Source organism: Lolium rigidum, chromosome 7, assembly GCF_022539505.1.
Source record: "Lolium rigidum isolate FL_2022 chromosome 7, APGP_CSIRO_Lrig_0.1, whole genome shotgun sequence".
NCBI lineage: Eukaryota > Viridiplantae > Streptophyta > Magnoliopsida > Poales > Poaceae > Lolium > Lolium rigidum.
In genome coordinates this window covers 301,820,332-301,848,255 of record NC_061514.1, presented here as the reverse complement: position 1 = coordinate 301,848,255, position 27,924 = coordinate 301,820,332, and the positions used below count along the sequence as shown (strand labels likewise).

Here is a 27,924-nt window from a genome sequence, read left to right as displayed (position 1 = left end):
TCTAATTTGTACAATCGTGACAACTGTTGAACCATTCTAACTCCTACTTCAGAGCACACGTCTTATATTTCTTTCTGGTCATGCATTGATCAATCTCATGTCATTATTTCAAATTTCCCAGCAGAGGTTGTGGTAAATTACAGAAGAAAATCAAATTTGTTCTTATTCATTTGTCTAATATATTCAATTTTTCTTTATGCAAATCCCGCCGCAACGCGCGGGGTATCATCTAGTATGCATAACAAACTAGACATATTGGAGAAGATCCAAGAGAAGAACCAACCAAAAGGACTTTACTGAACTCCATGTTTTCGGTAAAATATGCATCTGACAGTAGATTTACCAAAGGATACGGTGCTTCTGCACAGTAATTCAATATATAAGAGAAATCTTCTGATGTTAGCGCTTCTCTGGTTTGCTGCATAATGGATGCTGCTGCCGAATGCCAATCACCTTTATGAAACGCATACACAATGTCGGCTTGCACGCATGAATCTCGTGCACAAACTAGTTCTAATATACTGCAGTCACCGAAACGTTGTTTACACGCTGACACAAAGGACTACCTGCCTCGCAGTAACCCTTGTGAGCCCATTGCGGATACAATTCAAAATGGAGCGTCTCATGATAAATTTCAGCAAGCAGAGTACCGAATTGGTGTTCGATATATTTTCTGCAAAATGAGGAAAAACTAAAGACATCTCGGCCGGATTTGATCTAGTATCCCAAGCACAAAGTTTAGCTAACTTTTTATTTGCCAAGAAGTAACAGCTAGGCAATAGTACTTGCATAAGGGCCAAACAGGACCGACCTCACGTGAATGAACCAGGCTGATAAATCTGATTACCAGCGCAAGTCGAAAGCATCCGAGCCCTGATGCCAGCCCGGAAGACTGATTTTTTTTGATTTTTTTTTAAATAGGGAAGGGCCCCGAAGGACCTAGAAGCTGCATTACATATCATCGGTGGCAACACATTTTACAAATAGGACCTCTAGGAGATGTAAAGTTACAGACAAGCCCTCAACTTTTACAACCAAGACCTTCAGAAAAAGGACAGAAAAGCAATCGGGTCCCTTGCCACCTTCCTCGCGTCGATGCCTCCAGTTGCGGCCAGCAGCTGGATCGCCGGGACGAAACCACTTGGGATGCAACCACCGAAGAGCGCCGCACTTCTGGAGTTGAAGGCCCTCCACTTTGGCACGCCGGCCAGGAGGTTGTTGATGAGTTGACGCCAGCAAACGACCAGAAGATCAGAAGAAAACGCCAGAGCTCGGAGCGGCCGCCATTCGGCCATAGGAGTCAACGACAAGACGGCCAGAGGTCGTCGACGAAGCGCCGCCGAGGATGTGCTCCAAAGGATAGAAGCAGCCGATCTTCTCCATCGCGCAAACCTTCCAGCAGCTGCCATCCATCCCCTTCCTCCTCCATCTCCTTGATGGCGAGAAGAAGGAGCTAGAGCCACAGATCTGAGAAGATCCACACAAACCATAGAAGCGGGCTGATTGAGAAGAGCCCTAGCTAGATTCGACCCCTTCCTTCATCCACCACGGACGCCGGAGAAGGATTCAAATCCACCGTGTCCCAGCGCTGCTCGCCGACGCTAGGAGCAAGCTCAGAAACGGAATACTCTAAAGCTCCACAAGCGTAAAACCAACCTAGATCTAATCCTAAAACTAGTACTACTCTGTACAGCCCGCACCACGCATCCACCTCGTCGCTGACCGGCAGCGCCGCCAGAGAAGAGAGAGGAGCGGGCCGGGGTCGCTCTACAGGCGACTCTCAAGTGGGGGGAGAAGAAAACGAGAGGGAGGGAGAGGAGGGGAAATGGAAGTTACCTTCCCGGAAGACTGATTTGTGGCGGCGCACTCTGGCGGAAGGAAGCCCGGCGGGTGGCGCTGCTCCCGAGACACGGACACCACTGATGGTCGCGGGATAAATTAAATAGTGCTTTGAGACCTCCTAGCTCTGACACCATATTGAATTAATACACTAGGCAAGTTTTCTAAAAGTCTGAACTGTTAGAAAGGGCTAGGCTATATATTTTAACAGTGGGTTGTGATGGCACTCAAAAATGTCGTATGGATCAGTACCTCGGCTCGTCGGAGATCGGCGGCCCGATCTTCCTCCACGGCGCCATATCGAACCCACCGTCATCGGCTTCTTTGCCGACCGGCGTTGGACCCGAGGATGGAGCAGGACACGAACAAGGACAAGGCGATGTTGGTGCCCCTGTCATCGTTTGCAACACAAGTTGGGAGGGCTATGACAACAAGCATTTCCAATGCTGAAGAGGGATCCCTTCCCTCTCGTCTGGCTCGAAGGACACCGAACCATCGAACATTTGATGCGCTTCCCTGATGCAGACCACAAGCCAAACTTGGGCACAAACCAAACACACCTCGCTGAAACTGATGAAACCATCGAGATTGAAACTGCCACCGACCGAGGGGGAGCTGCCACGAAGAATGCAAGCATTTGGGAAGATCGTTGATGATGAAACAGTAGGTCACCAAGCGTGCTCGAGCAACACTACTACCAGGCGCCTACCACCTCAACCGACAATCGTTCACCAAGCGACGCCTCCAAGGAGGAATCGACGCCCATGGCGCCAACGTCTCCCAGTCCAATAGCTCCTCGAGAGGAAGCATAATGCCCATGGGCGTCGCCTCTATCGCGGTGACAAGGGATTTCACTTGAACCTAATACCAAACCACCCCCGAACCGTCTCCAGAACCGGCAGGAACTGGCGACCAGCTCAAGTGGAGAAAAGAGCCAACTTGAGGGTAGGAAAAAACTTACCTTGCAGAGGGCACCGGAGCAACCCCCATACCACGACCGCCGCATTGCCACCCCGCGGCTAAGGACGACGGCGCGCACCCGCAGACGCCGCTAGCCTTCATAGCCGATGCTGCCTCTCCGCCCGAGGCTGCCGCCTCCACCACGAGGAGCCGTCCTGCCGAGAGAAGCCGCCGACTCGTCGCTGTAGATCCCCGCCGCCAAGGTTGCTGAAGCGTTTTTCTGCCCGGGTGGACACAACCGAAAAAACATTTAGTTGAATTTTGTAGAAGAGAAAAGGATTTAGTTGGATGGAATGAATGGCCATGGCCCATCGTGGGTGCTCGCACGAATCTTACAGCAAACCCCACCCTCCTTTTTGTTGGTCGCGGGTACAGGAGAAGCTTCCAGATAATGCTAGGGCAGAGACCGCCGCTCGAAGGGACGGATAGGCAAGAGAAGAGGCAGGAACATTCGGGAACCCCCGCGAGACAAACCGCCGAGACCGATCAGCTGGTCGAAGGCGCTAGAACATCTGCGAGCCCCCGCGATCGCGCGCCCCAACTCCAAACCGCCGAGATCGAAGGCGCTAGAACATCTGCGAGCCCCCGCGACCATCAACCCCCTCCGGGTATAAAACCGCCACCAGTTCGTCCGACCTGTCCCCAAATCTCTCGCAGCGACAAGCAAATCGATCGCATTGCGCACAATCCATCCATCATCTCCCACCACCACCAAATCCATCATCCCCTTTCTTCTTGCTTCGAAAAAATTTCCCCTTTGAGGTCGATGGCGTCGGACGTGCAGATGGGCGGCGCGGCGGCGGAGGCGGAGACCTTCGCGTTCCAGGCGGAGATCAACCAGCTGCTCTCGCTCATCATCAACACCTTCTACTCCAACAAGGAGATCTTCCTCAGGGAGCTCATCTCCAACTCCTCAGATGTACGTTCCATTCCTCTCTGTTCCTTGTTTCCCCCTGCTTCCTCTGTTTCTCTGCTCTGTTCGCCGACTGATGCGTGGTGCCGAATTGACTGCAGGCGCTTGACAAGATCCGGTTCGAGAGCCTGACGGACAAGAGCAAGCTCGACGCGCAGCCGGAGCTCTTCATCCGCACCGTCCCCGACAAGGCCAACAAGACGCTCACCATCGTCGACAGCGGCGTCGGCATGACCAAGGCTGGTACGTTGCTCTGCTTCACTCCCTTTGCCTTCCTCACTGAATTCTAGATGATGTTGATTCAACTCTGTGTGCCATAAAAATGCTGAATTTCTGAACCACTGAATCTCTGAATTAAGGGCGATCTCTTCCGTGCCATAAAAATGCCGAATTTCTGACGGGACATCTCTGAATTGTTGTGGGTGGCAGACCTGGTGAACAACCTGGGCACCATCGCGCGCTCCGGCACCAAGGAGTTCATGGAGGCGCTGCAGGCGGGGGCGGACGTGAGCATGATCGGCCAGTTCGGGGTCGGCTTCTACTCGGCCTACCTCGTCGCCGAAAAGGTGGTGGTCACCACCAAGCACAACGACGACGAGCAGTACGTGTGGGAGTCGCAGGCGGGGGGCTCCTTCACGGTCACGCTCGACACCACGGGCGAGCGGCTGGGCCGTGGCACCAAGATGACGCTCTACCTCAAGGATGACCAGCTCGAGTACCTGGAGGAGCGCCGCCTCAAGGACCTCGTCAAGAAGCACTCGGAGTTCATCAGCTACCCCATCTACCTCTGGACCGAGAAGACCACCGAGAAGGAGATCAGCGACGACGAGGACGAGGACGATGTGGCTGCTGACAAGAAGGAAGGCGACGTCGAGGAGGTCGACGACGACGCCGACAAGAAGGATGGCAAGAAGAAGAGGAAGGTGAAGGAGGTGAGCCACGAGTGGGCGCAGATCAACAAGCAGAAGCCCATCTGGCTGCGCAAGCCGGAGGAGATCAGCAAGGAGGAGTACGCCTCCTTCTACAAGAGCATCACCAACGACTGGGAGGACCACCTCGCCGTGAAGCACTTCTCGGTGGAGGGGCAGCTGGAGTTCAAGGCGGTGCTCTTCGTGCCCCGCCGCGCCCCCTTCGACCTCTTCGACACCCGCAAGAAGATGAACAACATCAAGCTCTACGTGCGCCGCGTCTTCATCATGGACAACTGCGAGGACCTCATCCCGGAGTGGCTCGGCTTCGTCAAGGGCGTCGTCGACTCCGACGACCTGCCCCTCAACATCTCCCGCGAGACGCTGCAGCAGAACAAGATCCTCAAGGTCATCCGCAAGAACCTCGTCAAGAAGTGCATCGAGCTCTTCTTCGAGATCGCCGAGAACAAGGAGGACTACGCCAAGTTCTACGAGGCATTCTCCAAGAACCTCAAGCTGGGCGTGCACGAGGACTCGCAGAACCGCGCCAAGCTCGCCGACCTGCTCCGCTACCACTCCACCAAGAGCGGCGACGAGCTCACCAGCCTCAAGGACTACGTCACGCGCATGAAGGACGGCCAGAAGGACATCTACTACATCACCGGCGAGTCCAAGAAGGCCGTCGAGAACTCGCCCTTCCTGGAGCGCCTCAAGAAGCGCGGCTACGAGGTGCTTTTCATGGTGGACGCCATCGACGAGTACGCCGTCGGGCAGCTCAAGGAGTACGACGGCAAGAAGCTGGTGTCCGCCACCAAGGAGGGGCTCAAGCTCGACGAGGAAACAGAGGAAGAGAAGAAGCGCAAGGAGGAGAAGAAGGCCGCCTTCGAGGGCCTCTGCAAGACCATCAAGGATATCCTCGGCGACAAGATCGAAAAGGTCGTCGTCTCGGACCGCATCGTCGACTCCCCGTGCTGCCTCGTCACCGGCGAGTACGGGTGGACCGCCAACATGGAGCGGATCATGAAGGCGCAGGCGCTGCGGGACAGCAGCATGGGCGCCTACATGTCCAGCAAGAAGACCATGGAGATCAACCCGGAGAACGGCATCATGGAGGAGCTGCGGAAGCGGGCCGAGGCCGACAAGAACGACAAGTCCGTCAAGGACCTCGTCATGCTGCTGTTCGAGACCGCCCTGCTCACCTCCGGGTTCAGCCTCGAGGAGCCCAACACCTTCGCTGCCAGGATCCACAGGATGCTCAAGCTCGGGCTCAACATCGATGACGTTGGTGCCGAGGAGGAGGACGCCGACATGCCCGCCCTGGAGGAGGAGGGCGCCGAGGAGAGCAAGATGGAGGAGGTCGACTGAAGATCGATCGGGAGGAGCAGAGCTGCTGGTATCGTGTCGTCAGTCAGTCTGAGTTGGTCGCTGTCATCAGTCGCCGTCATGTTGATTCGAGTCTAGTCCAGTATGTGTCTCTCAATTGGGTGGGTCGTGTAATGTAGTGTGTCCGGCGTGAGTGAACTGAAGGGAGTTTCTCCCTGTCTTTGTCCAAATCTGAAGAAATGGATTGAGTTTTTGTCAATGAGTGTTTTGAGCAGCCGGCTGCTCCTATCATCTTTCTCTTTTTGCGTGGGCGCTAGTTATTATCTCCATAACCATGGCTGGCAAATTGTTAATTCAAGCTTATAGCTCCCATGTTAGCTCAGGTACTCAAGAAACAAGATTCTTCGAGGAACATTGCTTGCATCTCACAAACTTGATTCCATCCTATTCTACAAAAGTAAACTGCGCTAAATGTCACCACATGTTAATTAGCTCAAATTAGCAAATTTAACTCCCCGATTCAGATATACAAGATCTAAGTACTGTAAAAAGAAATCCATGTCATAGTTGTTACTACTTAAATCAGGGGTTAGGAACAACTGAGTTACTGAAACGCCGGTCAGTTAAGTACAGAAGCGTTCCAACGCTGAAGTCTGCACAGTTCCTTCCGTGGCACCTCTATATACCACTAGTCTCACAAAGTAGTACGCTGCGAATTGAAAACATCAAGACAAGCCAAGGTCACCGTCTACACAATGGCTCACTGCTTTCTTCTCCCGCTCCTGCTCGCCTTCCTCGTGTCCACCTCGAGCATGGTCTCCCTGTCCAGAGCCACCCACCTGGCGGCGGCAGCTCGCCGTCCTCAGCAGCCTGCGGCGGAGGCACCAGCGTCGCCTTGTCCATGTTCGTGTCCTGCTCCATCCCCAGCACCGTCGCCTGCCAGCAAAGAAGCCGACGACGGTGGGTTTGATATGTCGGCGATGGCGCCGTGGAGGAAGATTGGGCCGCCGATCTCCGATGAGCCGGGCTACTACCCCGTGTCACCTGGAAAAATTAAGGGGCGGTATTGATGATACCACATCTTTTAGCGTCATCACTGACAACCTGCTCGCTCTTTTCTTGGTTATTATGAATCCTGAGAATGATGTTGCGAATTTATCTAATTTAAATATATCTAGATGATATTTGAATCTATAAAAATTTATGATATATTTTTGGTGGAAGGAGTAATCGTTTTTACGATCGTGAATTCAGTTGAGAGGCCAGCTGCTTGTTTGAGCTGGAAATTAAAACAAACAAATGCAGTAAATTCTGAATGGACCAACAGAGCCGGTTGTGGGCTAGCTGCTCAACGGATGCCATAAACTAGTACAGACTCCTTCGCCGGTCCCTCCCCGCACCACCGCCTCCTCCACGTCGCGTGCGCACTCTGGCCTAGGCTCCGCCGACATCGCTCTCCGTGTATGGAGCCATCTCTCTTTCCTCGACTGCCACCACCGTCCACCAGGACACCGCGCTCCGCCTCATCCGCGTCCACTTCTCCCTGTGTTGAGCCCGTACCCATGCTGCCTCTCCGACAGGCCGGCCGGCGCTCTGGTTTCTTCAGTTCAACAATTAGTTCAGTCTGTGCCTCCTAGATATCCCCTTCGATCCAGACAGGTGATAGATGACAAACTGACTGGTCCAAAATGATTATCCCATCTGAATGGCATTTTCTTCAGCATCCACCCCCGCCTTTTTACCATATTGGTCACAACTCGCAATTCAATCTTTATCTAAAAAAACTCAGAATCCAATTCTGACCAACATGGTAAATGCTTAAAAGAAACTGGCTACGGCTTGCAAGTCAATTGGCACAATCCAAAGCGCAGCCAATCACAAGAGGGAGATTCGACTAATAGTAGTGGCGAATATTATGGGATGCCTAGTTGAATTTGAATACCACTGAATGAATCTTAAATCGCAATTCTAGGTTTTGAACAAAAGCAAACCAAAACTCCAGGTCTACATCTACTGGCTTCTAGTGAGGAAGTACCTTGTAGTGCCACCACCTATAGTACAAATTCCACCCGCGTGTGTCGAGTGATGTTGCACATCTCTGGAGGAAGGGAGGTGGATGCTCATGTCCTTGCCATCAGCATAGTCTTCTGCAAGAATCATATATTCAGTAAATGCAACATGCTACTGGAGGAATCATGGAACCGACAGTTTTAACATGTCGGGATACAATTCTAACTAAACTAGTAGAAAACAGTTGTCCGTATGGAAAAAATAACTAGTCAATGTTCAATAGTAAGGTGTTTATACCATGGTTTCTCAGTAGTCAGCACACGGGCTAAAGGTACTCGACCCAGCAGGCTACTCTCACCTAAGACCTAACCAAGGAATTTCAGTAAAGACACGATATCCACTCTACTTCCACCTCTTCGTGTCGTTGCACAAGCATCAACTATGCATCAGCATGGAGTTCTGAATCAGTGCAATGCAGACAAACCATGTTCAGCAGATAAATGGAAGGCTAGACAATCACCCAGCTGGTACTCTTCTGAAAGCACTTGTTCCTGGCGACCATACGCCGTGGCCTCTGTATCCCACAGTGAAACATGTAGCTGTAGTGAGGCGGCAGGTGAGATGTCCATGCATGGACCTTGAAATTTCCTCGAGGCCTAACACTTCCAAATAAAAGGTCTTGCATGCTCATCATCTCGGAATGTTCAAGTTCAGTTTCAGCAGAACATGTCTGGTATTCAGACAAAATTACAAAGCACTCAGAGGAAGTTTTTGTTACTCTCCTAAGATATACCTGCTCTGTCAGCTCCCAAGTATCATCTAAACGATCCCCATATAGCAAGATGCTACTCTGGTGGATATTCCTGACGGTTGCAAGGGCCATGCTCCAGAAACGGAGGTTAAAGTTTGCTTTTAGTAGTCCACTCATGATGATTGCACCCCTGAAGCACCCATTCAGCACCCTGGCCATGTCCACGGCTATTGCTGCGAGCTTAGGGTGGTCTTCCACGCTGGTGCTCCCGAATGTACGCACCTTGAAAAAGTACCAGTATGCTTCCTGAGTAAATAACTGTAATCTGAGGGGTTGCGTGGTTCCAAAGCTTGCAATCTTGTCGGATCGGCTCACGATTATGATCTTGCTGCCACTGAGGATGCAACTTCTCGCAGCTGAATACAACCTTTTCCATACAGACTCTTTGATATCAAAAGCTAGCTCAATGATGATAAGTGTCCTTCCACGGCCCATGCCACGATTTTGATACTTGATTCTACCTCCATCTCTTAGGGTCTCTACACTTGCATCTTCAAGATCATCACCATTGAAACCCAAAATCTGAGAGAAGTGGTTGCGCACCCTTTCATCGTGGAAAGCGTGCTCGACCAGGGTGCTCTTTCCAGTTTTTCCTGGACCAATGATCGGCAGGACAGCCAGATCTTCAACAGCACCAGGAGCACTTTCCTCTTGCAACAGGAAGTTCATGATATGTTCCATCTCCATCTGGCGTCCGAAGATACACTTGTCCAGAAGCAGATACATGTTGTATGGTTACGTGGGCATCCGCATAGAAACATGACAAACTCACGCACATCTTCGATGGTCTCCCTTACGCTGCAAAGAACTAGCTCCAGCAGGTCAGCTTGCGCTGCACCTTCGTTGTTGCCACTGCAGAAACATACACGCTTGGCAGGGTTGAACTCAGATGGAGAAAAGGAGTTACTGACTTGGTGATCTTTTGTCATGTCTTCTCCACGGGCTCGGTACCTGAAGACGTCGAGGGTGTAGTACCCTCTATACATCTCCTTTTTAAGTATGCTGAGCTGATGCAGCATGGCCTGGTTCGTGATGAGCCGGCCATCTGCCTCCTCGACAACGACGCAAAGCCGCAGCAGCAGTCGTTCGAGGCTGCGTAGCCTCTCCTCCTCGGTTGGCGCTGCCTTCTGCTTCAGGTATCTATCCACGACGAAAGATAGGGATCTGCTGGCAAGCTCACCCACAGCAGCAGAAAAGATCACCTCCATGTATGTGTGTTTGAAACTCTGGTGTTTTAGTAATGGGTATTGCAATCAGGAGCTAGGAGAAGCTATGCATATCTGAAACTTCTCAGGATTCGTGCAACAACATTCTGAGACGTCTTTGCCTTGATGTCCACTAAAGCCATGTTTTTTTTCTTTGGTCAAAGAGTTGAAGATAAGACTGGTAAAATACAAATTTGCGACATCTTTCTCTGTCCTATAGACAGAGGTAGTACTTGGAGATGGTGATCCCTGGTGAGTTTGGCTAGCTAGGCTAGCCTGCAAGGAGCACAAGACAACAAAAAACTTGATGGCTTTTGGCATGAAGTCCTTCCATGTGTGCAGTTTCAACATTCAACATTCAGTATTCAACATTTCAACTGAAGCATAAAAGTGACCCGCCAACCTTTCACTGATGTCGCTATAACAAGCTAGAAACTGACCAATGCAAAAAAGCAACACAACATCAGTACGTATGTGCTTGAATATTTTTATTCAACAGAACCAGAATCAGAACAAGATCCGGTGCTAGAATAGATAACCAATCTGGCGAGCAGAGGACTGGCAAATCGGTGTGTGGAAGCAAGTGATGAAAAGGTGCCCCAAAGATAAGAGGTGGGGTGTTTGCACCCGCGGCACAGCAGAACAAATTCACTGAAATTGAAACACTGAATCCATTTTTGGAGAACTCACTGAAGCACCTCAGCGTGCACGGTCAGCCGCGGGATCCGAGGCTGATAGGCGGCTTATCGCTTCAGCGACAAGGCACCGAGACACTCATCTCGGCGGTGCTCCACGACGACCACCGACGGCAACTAACCACGACCACGAGCATCGACGAGGCAGGTACACGGTGTAGGGGACTCGGCCGCGCGTGGCCCTGTCTGAGCCATGGCAGTGGAGGGGCAGGAGGAGTGGTCTACCTGGATCGAGGCTGGAGCAGGATCGAGCAATTGGGGATCGATTACCTCGTCAGACACGTTATTTTGGTCAAGTCTGACCTTTGGCAAAACTGATATCTCATCATCCGTACCTAGCGTGCTTTAATCCCTAGCTTCGTTTCGGGAGGAAGTTTTTTCCATTAAAGTTAATGATGACATTGACAAGTACTTCCAAATCAAAAAGAGGCTTATGGTGATTCATTATCGCCAATGCTATTTAATATAGTGACTGATATGCTCGCTGTCATGATTGAATGCGCAAAGTATGGTGGCCAAATTGATGTTGCGATTCCTCACCTGGTTGATACGGGGCTATCCATCCTCCAATACGCTGACTATACAATCCTTTTTGTGGAACATGACATCAAAGAAGCAAGAAATTTGAAGTTTATTATTTTGGCTTTTGTGCAATTTTTGGGTCTAAAGATAAATTTTAATAAGAGTGAGTTGTTTTATTTTAGCAAGGCTAAAGACGATATTGCCTTGTATGCGAAATCATTTGGCTGTGAACAAGGCCAGTTTCCTATTAATTATTTGGGCATTCCGATACATTAGCGGAGGTTGACAAATGCTGAATGGAAACTGGTTGAGGAACATCTGCAAATTAGACTTGCTAGCTGGAAAAGCAAACTATTATATTTGGGAGGAAGATTGGTTCTCATAAATTCAGTACTGAGCAATATAGTATTGTATATTATTTCATTCTTCCAACTTCCAAAATGTATCTTAACATGATTGAAAATATTGATTGGCTAAGTGGAGTGCAGTTTGTCGTCCCAAAGACCAAAGGGGACTTGGGATACAAGACCTTGATGTTAAGAATAGGGTCCTCCTTGGTAAATGGCTTTTCAACCTTCTTACTAAGAAGGGGTTTGGCAAATCCTTCTTAGGAGAAAGTATGTTGGTTCAAGAGCATTATCTCAGGTTATTTAGAAACTTGGTGATGCACACTTGTGGGCTGGCCTCATAACAACAAAGAAATTATTATGTCCATATGGACCTTTCTCGATTAAGAATGGATCGGAAATTGGGTTCTAGGAGGACAAATGGCAAGGTACTACTACACTCTGAGAATAATATCCGGCTTTGTACAGTATCGTACGCCACAAAACTGATACAATCGCTAAGGTGATGGAAACATACCCACCAAATGTGTCGTTCAGAAGAAGTCTCATTGGTCCAAGACAAACATCTTGAAATGTTTTGTTACATCGCCTGGTTCAGTTGTCGCATGGATTTGATGAATTTCGTTGTAATCTAAATGAGAGTGGTAAATTCTCCATGGATTCTATGTATTGTTTGGTATGTGCCGTAGTGGAAAATAAATAAAGAGTTTTTATTTATCATATTTGTATTTTTTTCATGATATGTTTTACACCATGCTATAACTGTATTAAGCGTGAACATTAATACACGTGTGGTACATAAGCAAACTCCGTCCCTATTGATGTAGTCCATTGGTTAATAAGATGATCAAGGTTTTGTGATCATGCGACATGTAGTCATTAACAATGGAGTTATGTTGGTGAACATGATGAACTCACACCCATAAGGTATTGCAATATGATCATATCACAAAGTTTAACATTGTGATACCGTCATGAAATATTGTAACCTAATCCTTAGACCGTGAGATCATATTTAATCACCATCTTTGCGGATGTTTTGATATCATCAACCGCTACACCATGATAGGGTAGTGATAAAGGTGTGTTTAGGTATGTCAATGGGATGTGTAGAGAAGCATGTGTCAAGAGCGGAATTTGTGCAATCCTGTGATGGATAGATACTTTTGATTAATAAAGTACCCATCATCGAAAAAAATTATATTAGTTGCCACTAATATAGAAGTATATAGACATATTTTAGTTCTATGTATATCCATATTAGTGGCAAATAATATGAATCGAACGAAGTACGAGATCTTGATGATGGAAAATAATACGACTGACAGCAAAGAATTAAACCCCACGGGAGGAAATCACACCTAGTACTTAGGAAATCCATTCCAGAGGCTGGAAACTGTACTTCCATCAAGAATGCTCAAACAACTACTTGAGGCACTAAGCCTTACTTAGGTTGATCAGACAATGATGGGTTGCTAGTCTGTAGTTTCAGTGGCTCGTTGAATAGTGCATTCACTTCAGCGACCATTTCCTTGGGAGATGTTAATCCATCTACTTGGAAGTAGAACCAGAAAGCTGTCTTGCAGTGCTTCCAGAATAGTTCCTTGCATGATCTAGGAACAACACTATCTTCTCTCAGAACCAACTGTAGCAACTCTCTCCTACATTCGGCAATACTCTTATTTACCACCTTTTGAGCCTCTTCTATGGACAGGAAACCTCCACTGTGAAGAGCAAGCAATGTCACACTATTCAGTTTACCCGCTGCAGACTCCCTCTAAAACAATAGAAATTTTGTCAGAAATTAATTAGCCAATCACTAGCTCGTGGTCATGGATTTTTTTAAATACCTCGACGGATCGAGTGTCATTTAGGAGACGGCAAATTGTGCTCATTAGCCTACGCAATTCATTGTACTCTTCATGTTTGACCATGTAGTCCGAGATCATTTCTCCAAGAAAATACTTTGCTGGAAGTAACATGAGGTCAACTACAATTGAGACAGTTGAATTCGCCATGTATTCTTCAACTGTTGGCGCATATTTGGCCCTTTGCCACTCGGACTCAGTCATCATACACCTCATGCCTTTCTGCCACTGCAGATGGACGTTAACATGTCAATGGTGAATATAATTTCAATCAAGCACCAGGGGATCATACTCGAAACTCACCATTTCAACCGGGAGTTGTGTTACATCACGATTTTGAACTGCAGACGCCTTTGCTCCAAGATGGTTCACTGTACTATAGAGAGCAGTATATAGTATTTTTACTTGCTCGGAGTGGAATGCATCTTCTCGAGGCTCATCCCACCTAATTTACATGTAAGCTAACTTATAAGCAATATGCAACACACCATGACTACTGCAGAATTATGAGACAGACATCAAGTTAGAGGACTGTACTTCTCAATCAATTCTATCAGGTTGTCTGTTTCTTCTTTCGATCCTCCAACATCGAAGAAGTCATCAAAAAAAACTGTGAGAAGAACATTTTTGGCACATGCAATGCGAGCATCGGATAATTCAGGAGGTGATATTGTTGCAGCAACACAGAAATAGCAAATTGGCAGCCTCTGCCGTGCAAACTGAAGCTGGTCCAGCCCATTCTCTTTCTCCCAACTGCATGAACAAAAAGATGCACTTTCTGAGCAAGAGAAACTCAGCAGACATGGGATCAAATATATTGTAGTCACATTAATTACCTATCGATGTATTTGAGTTCTTCTTGGTATATAGACTGAGTAAAACTGAAATCCTCAACAGCCAAAGCCAGAAGATCTTGGGTGAGATGAGATGGCCTGATTCAGAAAATTATTTGAATTCTCTTTCCAACACCTATATTTCTTATTGTTGTTTTTGGTTGCTCATCCAACACCAATGTTAACATGAGTTCAGCAATAATTCTTTTTTAGAAATGAAAATCTTACAGATAGTTGGTTTGTAGTATCTGAGAGGAAATAGCATCAAAATGTTCAATGTTCCTCTTTTGATCTAGAGGTTCCACTATGGCATAAAAAGGAAACTTAAGAGCATGCTCCACCTGAAATGAAACGAAGTTGACTAAACGTAAACTGTAACTGGTAACAGAAAAAACTGAGTTTTGAATTTGATGTTAAGTACCTCAGCAAAACTTGGTATATTGTGAATCCCTTCCAAGCATAGCTTCTCTTTTAATAAGATGCCTGACCAGCAACCTATATTCTCTAGGATATATTCGTTTTCTGATAAAATAATTTCTGAAGCCTTGTACAATTCCAATATGGATTTTGTATCCTTCAAATATTTGTGCTGCCGGTCTTGGAAAGTGGAGGCAGCAACATGAGACAACCCATCTATGCCACAGAAAAAATAATGATTTAAAAGAATAGTAATGATCCCCGACCTCCAGTCACTCCCGCAGGAGCGAGTCGAGTGTACATCAAGGGCAACTCAAAGTTGTGGTTCCCTACCGGCTTGGAGCTGCAAATGTTTCTGTGGCGAGAAATCTACCGGGTTCAAAAAAATTTCTTCAAATTTCGGTGAACATCGTTAACATTAGACAAAAAAAGTTGTTCAATTAAAGTTTGAAAAAAAGGATGGAAAAAATCATTAATGGCCAATACGTGTTCAATTAAAGTTGTTTGTTGCCCGTTGAGCTTTTCAATACCATTGTGTCTGATTGCCCATCGTGGCTTCATTATTTAGGAGCTGGTTAGACTTTCGTTTGAGTAATTAAAGCAGTAAAGGTATGGAACGCCCTGCCTGTGGAAGTACCTGATGAAACATCATATGCATTCATCCGTAATATGCGAAACGCCATTGCGCATGTTTCTACATCGAGCATGACTTCCTCATCTCCTTCTAACCAAAGTCTGCAAAACTAATATAATCAATTTTACAAACAAATAAGAACATATAAATAGTTACACATGATCGTTACCTATATGTTCTGTCAAGGATACCATTGATCTCACTAGAAAAACGGTGAGATATTCCGAGCTTTTGGAGCGTATCTAGCATTGAGAGCTGATAGTGTATATTCCGTGGGTACGTCAATGGTACTAGAAAGGTATAATGACATTAAGCATTTCAAATAGTGTACACCCTTGCAGATTTTTTGTAACGAAATATAAAGACATACCTGCACTACCAAATGTATTGAGAAGAAACTGTAGGTACTGGAGAGCATTATCATCATATTTCTGGACTAATGCAGCCGCAGTTGTGGAGGGAGAGTTGAACAATGATCCATTCTTTCTCTGGAACTTCATAACTTCATTCCAGTCTAGCAGGTTTACTGACCCATCAGCAACATAGGACAAATATGTTTCTCTTGCTGAATATTTCTCCCCAGCCAGTCTGAATACAAATCAAGTATAAAGACTTCGTGTTGTTACTTGCTGGTAGTACTCAAATTATGACTGCTAATTTCATTGTTAAGAAAATGAAAACAAGATCAACATGAGAACCTTTTTTGTCCGTGCACATTATGGTATTTAGAAATATGGAAAAGATATAAAGCAAATTTGTGAAAAAAACATAATCCTCGTTAGAAGAAGAATGCAAGTGCCCACTCAAATGTCATTTTATTATACAAACAAAAATATTACCCATATTTATCAATGCATAAAGCAAGAAATTGGATATTACGATGGAAATATAACAAATTTTAATGCGGGTGTTTTTATTGCCAAACCTTTTCAATTCCATCTCACGGAGGCGGAGAATAATCTCATCAACATCAGCTTGCCTAACAGGAAATTCCAAACCTATCTGAATGGCAAGCCTAATCATACTGGGAAAAGTGAGATTGAATCCATTTGGAGTAGTGATCTGCTCATCCATAACAATGGGCATGTTTCTTCCAATAAAATGCAGTCCTGCCATTAACATTTCCATCCCCATAAAGTATCTAAAATAGGAAAGTGTTTTAACACGGGAAGATTGTGTGTGTGTGTGTGTGCGCGCGCGCGCCCATACCTCTCCGTATTTGCTCAAGGCCAACATTCCATTTCTTTAGTGCAATAACACATGCCAATGTCGATAAGAGAATATCTTTGCTGACTGAAGAGGCAAATTCGTTGATACCCCAAGATCCATTTTCCTGCTGGTTCTGCATTATCCATTCAACACATTGTGGGAAGTATGGAGCCTGAAGGGAGGTGGAAGAAGGAACCATTGCCACCCACGCCGTCTCATATGAAGATGGCAGGAATTCTGGTTTCTGCAGATTCTTCCGTATTCTAGCCTCCCGCTCCTAAGATGCATGACATAACACCATGAATCGAAAGCCCAATCACTTAATGAAAAGAAAGAATCAGGGGTGACATTTATACCGTATTTTGTAGGCTTGCATTTTGTCCTGCCAACTTCCTCTCAACATGTGCTGTTGTACAAATGAAGGTGTTGAATACCATTTCTATATATATGTATGTGTATATATATATATATATTTCGATAAAGGGCAATTTATATTACTTAAAAGGTTTAAGCATTACACCCGACCTATATGTTTGACTTTGTGAAATTATAGTACTATTACCGTATGATGCTGCAAAATAGCTTTTCAAGATACCGAGTAATGGTGTGTATATCCTATGTAATAGAAGGGCAACAATATAGAACAATGTAATCATAAGAACATGATAGAAACAGACAACATGACACTACAAGAACACATGGTTATACCTGGCACTTTTTTGAGACGACGCGTCGTAAAAATACCACCAATAGCTTTTTACGCGTCAGATCGACCTTTCGCGACGGCTAGCAAGGCCATATATAGTCCTCCCTTTCATTATCGATATCGGCATAAAACTATGCCGTGGTAGGTGGAAAACAAGAGCGGAGTTCATTGACATTGTGGTTAAGCATACGTTCGTCTTTCTTTGGAATGGAGTTAAAACTAATAACCATGTGAACTCCAAACTCAAGATGCGGAAGCAAGAAGAAATCAACAACAAATGTCGGTAGGAGGCTAAGAAAATTCTCTGTGATAGGAGGGAGGATTGCGAAGGTATCTCCATCAAGATGATGAAGGTTAGTGGTAGATTAAAAAAGATAAAGAAGGGTACCTTATCATGATTACGAGGATGATGAGATCACTAGTAGAAAAAGGGTCTTTAGAGCATCTCCAACAGGCGCGGCAAAACGCGCGAGCGGCAAAAAAAAACCGCAAGTTTGGCGCGCGAGGGCACCCGCGCGAACCCCCAGCGGACGCGGGAAAAAGGCGCGCGCGGTAAAATCTTTGCCGCGCCCACGCTTTTGCGCCATCCCGCGCGGGAAAGTTGCCGCGTCGGCTGCCGCGCTCGCTATAAAGACGAAGCGACGCGCGAGCAGGCAGAGATGCTCGCGCCGCCATGGCCCGCCGTCACCACCGAACAGCGGCGGCGCGCTCGCGAGCTCGAGCAGCGCCTGCGCGTGGCGGAGCAGGACGAGCGCCTGCGCCTCGAGTGGGCGCGCGCGTTCCCGGAGGACGTCGCCGCCATGGAAGCATTTTACGCGGAGAAGAAGGAGCACAAGGCGAAGGCGGCGGCGAAGAAGAAGGCCGACCGCGACAGGCGCCACGCTGAGTCGACGGCGAGGAAGGCGGAGAGGGCGGAGAAGGCGGCGCGGAGGGCGAAGAGGGCGGAGGAGAAGAAGAGAGGCGCCGGACCGTCGACGAACATGCCCACCACCTCCTCCTCCTTTGAGTGGACGACCACTCCGGTCTTCGACATGACTCCGACTAGCGGATCGTCGGACTTCGAGTGGGAGGACTCCGAGTAGAGTAGTTTAGGTTAAATAACATGTTGGTATTTGTTGAACTTTTATATTTCATAATTTTCAGTTAAATTTTGATAATTTATTTGATTTGTTTGATCCGTTTCAAACAATATACAATTGAACTAGACGTTTGCGTGGCCGCGCGCGCTGTATTTTGACGCGTCCGAAGGAGGTCCAATTTTACCGCCCACGCACGCGCTGCATTTTGGTGCGTCCGGTTGGGCAAAGTTCGGCCAAGCGCGCGTCAAATGTTTACAGCGCGTCGCAAGGGAGGTATTGCACGCCGAAATTTTGCGCGCCTGTTGGAGATGCTCTTAGTCCCGGTTCATAAGAGGCTTTAGTCCTGGTTATGCAACCGGAACTAATGGTCCATTCACGTTGGCTGCAGACGTGCATCGGGGCGGAGTACCTTTATTCCCGGTTTGTAAAAAGGCCTCTTTTTTTCCAGAATTTATATTATTTTAGTTATTTGGATAGTTTAGTCTCTAACTACACTTAATCTCGAGTCAAATTTCTCACTTGTGGTCAAACTTCCCGCTCGGTCACCCATCATTAGAATGCTCCAGCACTAGCACTTAACTTCTCAGTTTCTTTCGTCCTGCTTTCAAGTGCTCTGCGCGCATATTATTGATACTATTATCATATCAATCATGTTAACCTATTGATTACGATGTCACACTTCTATATTTTTTGATGGTCCAGATAATTCTTTTGTTTCAACAAAAGTAAATTTGTAACAATAATCCTGAATAAATAAATGAAATTTTTTATTATTTTAATTTTTTTGGCGAAACCAAATATAAAAACTTTTCATACTTTTTTAGAAGTAATGATGTAATAATAATGTTTGCAATTTTTTTATTTTTATAAATAAAAATATATAAAATCCTGAATTTCTGGCAAAAACTAAAATTTTCCTACTTTCATACTTCCCTTTGGAATTTTAAGGATCTAAAAATTGGCTAACCGGGTACCCTAGTAGATTCGGATGTAACTTTTTTCCACGATGATTTTGATATATTATACGTTTTTTCCCGATGTCGTATGCAACCAGAAAAGTCGTTTTACCATTTTTCAAACTTAAAATTCGAATTTCTTAATTTCACCGAATAGTAGGTTGCATAACATACAAGAATCTGAAATTTTCTTTTTTGAATTTTCTATCATTTTCTTTTGTATTTTACAAAACAAAAAAAAGGCGATCCACCGAGGAGGGTGCGTGGGGACTAAAAAACCCGGAAAAACATTTAGTCCAGGTTGGGGACACTAAAGGTCCTGTTCGAACCCGCTGGCGATGGAGGCTGGAGCACTAGTCCCGATTCCCCAGCAGAACCGGGACTAAAGACTTCATTAGTTTCGAGCCAATATATTTGGGGACTAATAGGTTGGATTGGAAGACCTCTTTTCTACTAGTGGATTATCAAGAGGAGCAATAGTGTGAACGAGACTGTATATAATGTTTGAAGCTTGTTGTATACACTAAGGGTGTGTTTGGTAGGTCGGGTCTACCCAGAAAATCTCCTCCCAACCGAGAATTTTGGGTCATCCGGTGTTTGTTAGATCGGGTCGGCCGAATCGGGCAGTGCCCACCTCGCACGAAAATAAGGTCTCAGCCATGCCCGGTAGAGAAGGCCAAATCGAGGTTCTCTCCTCAACCCGGTTGAACCCATCCCGCAAAGCACTGTAGCGTGGCCCGCGGCACCCCCCAGACCCCCACCCCACAGCTCATTCTCCCCCAAGTCCTCTCTCTCCCGGAACTCATCCCTGCATCGCCTCCTCCCGCCGCTCACCTCGTCGACGCCCGCCCACCTCCCTGCCCCGGCCCCGTCGCAGAAGCAGTCCGCCCCGACCGCCACTACCTCGGCCGGCCGCCACTCCTCTGCCTCGCGCCGCCATGGCCTCGACCGGCCTCCACAGCCTCGACCTCGACCGGCCTCCACGGCCTCGGCCTCGCGCCGCCCTCCGTCGAGCACCCGCCACGGCCACCGGCCTCCACAGCCTCGCGCCGCCCTCCGTCGAGCATCCGCCATGGCCTCGACCGGCCTCCACAGCCTCGACCTCGACCGGCCTCCACAGCCTCGACCTCGACCGGCCGCCACGGTCTCGGCCACGCGCCGCCCTCCGCCGAGCACCCGCCACGGCCTCTCACCGGCGGCCGCTCTCACCGACGGCCGCTCATCTCGCCGGCGGCCGCTTCTCTCGCCGGCGGCGGTTTCTCAGGGATCCGATTGCTTTTCGTTTTAGCTTTTAGGGACCTGATTGCTTTTAATTTTTTTGTTTGAGGTTCTTTGTGTAATAAAATCAAACCAGCTCGGTTGAGCTCAGATTGCCTCACCAAACACCATCTCTGTTTAGCATGTGTGAGCACACCCGATCTACCAAACGAGTGGTACAATCTCACCTGAGCTTGTATAAGGTCAGCTTGTATGGGTTGAGAATGTCTTTCTCTAGTGACCCGGGCTAACAAACACGCCCTAATTACTTATTGTCTTCCTACAAATCTTTACCCTTCACATAATTGTTTAAAAGCGGGCTGGGCTAGCTTAGGGGTATTTAATCTCCCGACAGCTAAAACCGCTCTGGGAAAGGTTCCCGTCTATTGCCTTTTTTGTCACCCGCGCTAGCTTGTGCTCCCACCCCCGACGCATATTCCCTTTCCGTGCTGCAGGGCCGCACGGGTTGCCCTTTACATTAATTTTTTAAAAGGCTGTTTTTTTAAAAAAATCTAGGAATTTAAAACGGGAGGGGAATAGCACCAAAATCACTTTCAAATGAAATTTGCTGAAACTTTTAGATAACGTTTAAAAAGCTGAATATAATAATATATTTCCTTTTATGTAATCTAGTTGCCTTTTCCATTTAGAAAACAGAAAAAATATAACAGAGTTGGCGTCATATGCTCGTCTCCGTGTCAGTCGTCGATGTCCATCGACGTCCCTTTCGGCTCGCTCACGGATCGTCTTCGTGTCCATAGCCACGGTAGACCGCGGCGCCATCTACTCCTGACTCAGGTTACCCTAAGAGGCCGATGCTTCATCGAGTCACACAGCTTGTCTCCGACTCGCCAACCCTAAGAGGTTGCATGTGTCCGTGGCTTGTCATGTGCCCTTCTCCGTGTCCATCGTGACTGCCGCATCAATGTCCCTTCCGACTCGCTCGGGCTCGTCTTTCTGTCAGTCGTCACGGTTTACCGCGACGCCGTCCACTCTTGACTCGGGTTACCCTAAGAGGTCATTGCTTCATCGAGACGCACGGCTCGTCTCTGACTCGCCATCCCTATGAGGCCGCAATTGTCCATGGCATCACGTGCTTGTCTCTGTGTCCGTCGGCGTTGTCGCGTCGACGTCCCTTCACACTCGCTCATGTCTCGTCTTCGTGTCCGTCGTCGCGGTAAACCACAACGCCGTCCACTCTTGATTCGTGTTACCCTAAGAGGCCACTGCTTCCGTGAGATGCACGGCTCATCTCTGACACATCAACCCTAAGAGGTTGCAGGTGTCCCTGATGTCACGTCCTTGTCTTCGTGTCAGTCATCACCGCCGCGCCAACGTCCCTCCAAACTCGCTCACGGCTCATCTTTGTCTCTGTCATTGCGGTAAACCGCGACGCCGTCCACTCCCGACTCAGGTTACCCTAAGAGGCTGTTGCTTCATCGAGACGCACGACTCAGCTATTGGCAATGAGACTATTGGATAAGTCCATGCCACGCGCGCATGGAAACTAGATAGACTATGCTATTCAACAGACTATGTTGTGCTATGAGATTACGTGTAATATCTCATTCATAAATGGTGTTGGATTCTAAATTGTGAAGCACAAAATCATGTTGACGGTTGCCATACGGGGCACTATGTAGTGCCATAGTAGCATGTAATGTCCAGCACACAGTCTATGTCATACACGAGGCCAAGAATTTTATATCTTCAAATTTTGATACAAAAGAACTTGATAGAAGCTTCATATGTCCTAGACCTTGAGATTCATCGAGATAGGTCTAAAGGTATGTTGCAACTATCACAAAAGACATACTTTAAGAAAGAACTGAAGAAATACAATATGCATAAGTACTCAGACACACCTGCTCATATAGTCAAGTGCGATAAGTTTGGGATATTTTGATATCCAAGAAACCAAACTGATGAAGTTAGTTTCTTACGTTTCAGCTGTTGGAAGCATTATGTAAAAGGATGTATGCACCCTGACTTGGATTTTGTCACCGAGATGCTTGGTATATTCCAATCAAATTCAGTACTATACCACTGGGAGGCCGTAAAGAAAGGCGTGTGTTATATGCAAGGCACCAAAACCTACATCCTTACAAGATGTTTGGCTCGAGGTTATTTGTTATTTAGATGTTGATCATGGTGGATGTGTGGATGGTAGAAAATTCATGCCAGGTTATGTATTTAAACTTGCCGGAGGAGCCATATCATGGAAAAGCTCAAAACAAACGATAACTGCTTCATCTATGATGCAAGAGGAATATATATAGCATGTTATGAGGTCACTGGGCAGGCCGTATGGTTAAAGACTCAAAGTGGTCGGCAACATTTCAAAACCACTTGTATTGCACTACGATAATGAACCCTCGGGTTTCTATTCTAGTAACACCAAGTCAAGTGATGCTTCCAAGCACATTAACATTAAGTATCGCGTTGGGAAAGATAGAATCCACAACCACAAAATTGACGTTAAGCATATAAATACAACTCATATGCTTGCGGATCCACTAACGAAAGGCTAACCACCCAATATTTTCAGTGAGCATGTTTCGGGCATGTGATTACTGAAAGCTTTATAATTCTGGAATAAGAGGACCACTTTAAGAACCACTCCCAATAAGTAAAATGTTATTCATTTCGAAATAGTGTGGTATGCCATAAGTGTTGAGTTTCAGTGACATTTCATTTGTTGTTGTAACACCCCGCTATGGTTTATATTATTCCAATAGAATGGGAAAAAGAATTTAAAACCTAAAAGGGGGAGGATGTTGGTTGATCTGTTAGGTTTAACCTCTAACAGTTAAAACGAGATTACATAGAAATGTCAAAACATAACGTTAAAGTGACATGCCCACGGGACCATACGTTACTTGTTCTCATATGTAACAAAACGCCCTGCTCGGGGGCATCTTAACCAACTAATGGTTGTGGTCCCCGTTTCGTGTGCGTATGAAGCGAGGGAGCCAGCCCTTGATGGCTATGCAACACACAGAAGATAGCCGTCATCTCTACTGCTCCCCTAGATCTCTAAAGCTCTGCATCCATCGCAGTCCACATACAAGCAACGGGAAGGACACGAAACCTCGCCATGTTGTACCAGGATAGTGCATGCGGCGGTCAGAGGGGGGCAGGATGATGTCTAGATCGTCCGTCACCACCAAATCGTCATGGCCACTCCTCCAGCACTTCTCCACTAAGTCCGCAAAGAGCAGGCGGTAATGGCCACTCCAGCGCCTCGTAATGCATCTTTATCCCTATATAGGTGTTCTTGATGTTGCTATTGCATGATCGTGTGCTAGACATGATTGTTTTGACCTAAATTTTCAATATCACCACAGTTTTGAGTCATAGGCAAATACTGTACATCAAAGTATTTAAGACTCCGAAATTTTTTGGAAAATATTTAGGACTGATATTTTGCTACCAAACACTGCCTACATTTATAGTTTGACTTAGGACAAATCTAAAATGCACTCTATTGTGAAACGGGTGGTGTACCTTCTTTAGGCTGGATACTTTTTGTGCTTTTGTCTCAGTCAACCTATCGATGAGATGCTAAGATTCATACTGTTGCCCACACGAAGTATGTGCGGCGCCGCATGTTGGGTCGTTCCGTGCGGCGGGTACTGAAACGCTAATTACCAGCTGAAAAGTGGGTACGCGGGGATGTTTCGGGGAATCTTTCCAAAAAGCTGGGTTAATTATAGCAAGCAGCGCATGAACATGCAGTGAAATCAAATTGAGCAGCTCTAGTCCATGCAAATAAAAAAATTGCAACAAGTTGTAAGTGCATGCCTGTCCCCTTCATACCGTGAGTGCATGCATGTCTCATGTCAACTGAGTTGAGTCTTTGCTCTGCTAAGATATGTATACGTTTTACAAATCATTACCAAATTAATTATGCATACCAATTACATACCAACCGCGCGGCTCCGCGCTCGGCGGCGACGGCGAGCTCCCACGCTGCGTCGTGCGGCCGGCCACAGCTGCCTCTCGCGCGGCTCCGTGCTCGGCAGTAACGACCGCGACGACGACCTCCGGCGTGGCTCCGTACGGCGGCACAGCGGCCTCCCGCGCGGCTTCCGTGCTCGGCAGGAACGGCGGCCTCCCGCGGCTCCATGCTCGGCAGCGACGACGGCCTGCTCCTCCTTTGTTCGATGTCAGCGCTATTTCTCTTCGGGTTTCCACTTTTCACAGAGAAGCAATGTGTGGTGGAGATGGGATAAGGTGGGGTGGGGATTTGGCGCGCTGGATAAAAAAAAACGTTCTCAGGCGCATCCCAAATCTTTTTTTTGTTCGGCGCGGTCTGATACGGTGTCCGGCGCCCCGAGGCCGTCCCCGCCCCACAGGGGACGCTCTAGGCACGCCAGACACAACGAAAAGCGAGGCGAAGCGACGTGGGCCCGACGCGTCAGTGGCTCGGAGCCTAAAACCCCATCACATACCTTTGGTCAAGCGACGTTAATGGCGTCCCTGTTTTCCCAGGCGACGCAGGGACGCGTCTCGTCGTGCATGGCCGCGTGGCCGTTCGCGCCGACGTTATTGTGTGCAACCACCCGCTGACGCCGTTGTACATTAAGAGGCTCTGCAGTTCGTCCCAATCTCTCGCCCCTCCCAAATCTTCTCCTCGCCGCCCCCAGATCTTCTCCTCGCCCTTTCAAGCAATGTCGTCCTCATCCTCCCGCAAGATCGCCGCGGCGAACGGCTTCGGCTGTGGCAGCCTCACCGTGAAGGAGGCGTGGGCGCTGTACCACGCGGGATATCCCGTCCCACCGGACATGCGCATGCCAAGCAGCGGCGGCTGGAAGATGGCCGTGAATGGCATTGGCGTCCCGCCGCCGCCGACGCCAGGGATGGAGCGATGGAAGGACGCCATCAGGACCCGACGGGCTGAACTCGACGTCGACGACCTGGCCGATCCGACCTGGGCGGCCAAGAACAACGACGCCTGGTGGGCCACGTACTTCCAGGCCAAGTACGACATGGAGATGTGCAGTACCACCGGCCTCATCGGCGGGCCGAACAGCTGGAACAGGGACGGGCGCTCCCTGTTCTAGGGCGTTGCGGGGTGCACCCTGGAGAGCGTCATCCACGGCATGCGCAACGGCGCTCCAAGGTTGGAGGTGTCATCCTCACCGCCATCATCTCCCGCAGCGCAATGGCAGCCGAGGAGGACGTACTCGTCCTCCTCGAACTCTTCTTCCTCAGGACCGGTCCGATCAACACCATCCTGGTCGTACCGCTCGGCGCCCTACACCGTCCCCAATCGCGTGGTGAAGGAGGAGCCGGCGACGCCCGTCTATCCGAGGCGGCGGCAGCGGCAGCCCACGGCAGCAAGAGAGGCGCGGCGGCGCCTTCCTCATCCCGAAGCCGGAGGTGAAGGAGGAGCCAGAGGAAGCGTCGAAGGCGGCGTTGCTAGCGGAGTACGAGCGGCAACAGCGCCTCATCGACGTCCCCCAAACGCGGCGCGAATAAAACACGTCTCCCAAACGCTCGATCTGGCGCCGTTTGGGCGACGGTTTTGGGGACGCGACTGGAGATGCTCTAAGGGCATCTCCAACGGGGCGACGCATATCGAACGTCCAAAAGTGGTCGCAAGCGTCCGTTTGCGTCGCTATGTCCGCGCGTCCGTTTGTGTCTGGGTGTGCTCCCAGCGGGGCGACCCATTTTCAGATTTGCAACATAGAAAAAAGCATAGAAAGTAGTACATTCAAACTATACAAAGTAGTTCTAGAAGCTAGACTACTTGCTGCCTGACGGGGCGGCTCCATCGTTGTGTCGCTCCCTCGTGTGCTTCTCCGCCGTCTCTCGTGCGGCCGCTAGGGCTCGGTGCGCCGCCACATCCTCTAGCTGGCACTGCGAGCGGCCTCGCGTTGGCGACATCATCCTTGAGCGTCTCGAAGGACTCGACTATCGCCCTCTGCTCCTCCGCCTTCTCCTTCAGGGTAGGCGCATCAGGGTCGTCGGAGACCATGAGATGTCAGAGTCGTCCTCCTCTGCGGCTGCGGCGGCTGCCACCCTACGGCGTTCCATCTCGGCATCAAACGCAGCGTGGCCCGCCAGCTCCTCATCTGCTTCTTTCGCCGCGTCAGCCAGGACCTGGCGTCCCTGACCGGGTCGAGGAGGTCGCCTGTGCTGTCGTCGTCGTTGAAGTCCTCGTCGGAGCTCGAGGCCGGGGAGGTGGAGTCGGAGGTGGAGGTGGAGTGGCGGCAGCTCGGCCGCGGCCGGCGCTGCGCATGGTGGCTACGGTGGAGGTTGCGCGGCAGCGGCGCTACGGTGGAGGTTGTGCGGCGTCTTGGGTTAGTATGGGAGGAGATGAGATGCGCGCGCCCATGTTTATATAGGCCAGAGGCAGGAGACGGCCGTGACACGCGTGGCATCGCCATTAACATGTGCGCAGAGTAGGCGATGGCAGCGCGCCGCAGACTGCCGAAGCGACGCATCGGCGCCGCTGGTAAGACGCATCGACGCTGGGTCACTGCCAGGCGGGGCAGACGAAACATCCGCCAGACGCGAGCAGACACTTTGCACGTTCACGCAGCGTCCGCAAAGACTCATCTGAGGCGCATATTTGGACCAGATTTGCATCGCCACAACCGGCCCCCTAAAGGTACCAGACGTATTTTCGGACCGGACGAACGCAAACGGTTACTTAGTGTTCGTTTCGTTAGAGATACCCTAAGGGAGATCGATGCAGTTTTTTCTTTGGCCGCACGGGGAGGCTCATCATGCGGCGCTTATGTTTAGATTTTCCCAATAAAGAAATAAGGAATTGAAAGGCACGAGGGAAGCTGGGTTCCTTACCACTGCAAGAAGAAATCCGCCGAGTCTTGACGCCACTCCAGTAGAGGGAAAAAGGGCGAGGGAAGAGTTTCTGGCAGCGCGCTTGGGGGAAGCTGGGACGAAGAGGGTGTGTTGTGAGCGCTGGGAGGAACCCGAGAACTTTAGGTGACGACATCAAGAGAGCCAGCGGAACGTAGTGTGTGTCTCTGCCTTGTATGTCTGTAGGTTTTTATTACATGGCTTGCAGGAGTACTACAAGTATATTAAATACAAGGCTGGTGTTTGAAACCCTGGTCTTTTAGAGCATCTCCACTCGTCCCCCGAACAGGCGCCCGGCGAGCGTTTTTTCCATCCGGACGGCGTAATTCGGCCCAGTCGCGCCCCCGGTTCCTCGTTTTCGTCCGGATTTGGGCCTAAATTCATCCGGCGATCCCACGACATCCCCGGCCCCCGGGGAGCTCTCGGGGACTCCGGACGAAACGAAAGCGCGCGAAACGGCGAGGAAACTTCCCGCGCGTCTGGTGGCCCCAACTTGTCGGCGAGAGAAACCGATCGTCGTCCTCATCGCATCGTCTTCCGCGCGCACTAAAGGCTGCCGCCGGTCAGCTCGCCGCGGACGCGTCGCAATCCACGCGGCATT

At 48.8% G+C, this 27,924-nt stretch overlaps 2 protein-coding genes and 1 pseudogene across 3 annotated transcripts; 1 reads left to right on the top strand and 2 right to left on the bottom strand.

Moving 5' to 3' along the window:
* The first annotated feature begins 3,346 nt into the window (after window positions 1-3,346).
* LOC124677403 (heat shock protein 90-1) lies at window positions 3,347-6,052 on the top strand. Its single transcript, XM_047213391.1, has 3 exons — window positions 3,347-3,718; window positions 3,814-3,955; window positions 4,142-6,052. Exons 1-3 carry the CDS (start codon window positions 3,566-3,568, stop codon window positions 5,983-5,985), a joined length of 2,139 nt encoding a protein of 712 aa, XP_047069347.1. The 5' UTR covers window positions 3,347-3,565; the 3' UTR covers window positions 5,986-6,052.
* Window positions 6,053-7,472: 1,420 nt separating this feature from the next.
* Window positions 7,473-10,658, bottom strand: LOC124675971 (annotated as a pseudogene).
* Window positions 10,659-12,836: 2,178 nt separating this feature from the next.
* On the bottom strand, window positions 12,837-27,508 carry LOC124674790 (ent-kaur-16-ene synthase, chloroplastic-like). Of its 2 annotated transcripts, none has more exons than XM_047210846.1 (14): window positions 27,306-27,508; window positions 16,851-16,900; window positions 16,495-16,771; window positions 16,211-16,394; window positions 15,656-15,873; window positions 15,455-15,575; window positions 15,289-15,386; window positions 14,656-14,867; window positions 14,463-14,575; window positions 14,238-14,333; window positions 13,939-14,154; window positions 13,705-13,846; window positions 13,384-13,629; window positions 12,837-13,310 (listed from the first exon to the last, which is right to left on the bottom strand). In XM_047210846.1, exons 1-14 carry the CDS (start codon window positions 27,457-27,459, stop codon window positions 12,978-12,980), a joined length of 2,460 nt encoding a protein of 819 aa, XP_047066802.1. In that variant the 5' UTR covers window positions 27,460-27,508; the 3' UTR covers window positions 12,837-12,977. The 2 variants fall into 2 exon arrangements, with proteins under 2 accessions (XP_047066802.1, XP_047066803.1); XM_047210847.1 differs by having other exon boundaries at window positions 13,105-13,257.
* Between the last annotated feature and the right edge of the window lie 416 nt (window positions 27,509-27,924).

Excerpts from the sequence above, each read along its gene's own strand:
- LOC124677403 (XM_047213391.1), top strand. The coding sequence starts at position 3,566 with ATGGCGTCGGACGTGCAGATGGGCGGCGCGGCGGCGGAGGCGGAGACC. Across the intron at positions 3,719-3,813 it reads TCATCTCCAACTCCTCAGAT|GCGCTTGACAAGATCCGGTT; the intron begins GTACGTTCCATT and ends AATTGACTGCAG. Across the intron at positions 3,956-4,141 it reads CGTCGGCATGACCAAGGCTG|ACCTGGTGAACAACCTGGGC; the intron begins GTACGTTGCTCT and ends TGTGGGTGGCAG.
- LOC124674790 (XM_047210846.1), bottom strand. The coding sequence starts at position 27,459 with ATGTCGTCACCTAAAGTTCTCGGGTTCCTCCCAGCGCTCACAACACAC. Across the intron at positions 14,868-15,288 it reads TGCATATGATGTTTCATCAG|ATGGGTTGTCTCATGTTGCT; the intron begins GTACTTCCACAG and ends TCTGTGGCATAG. Across the intron at positions 14,334-14,462 it reads ATACTACAAACCAACTATCT|GCCATCTCATCTCACCCAAG; the intron begins GTAAGATTTTCA and ends TTTCTGAATCAG.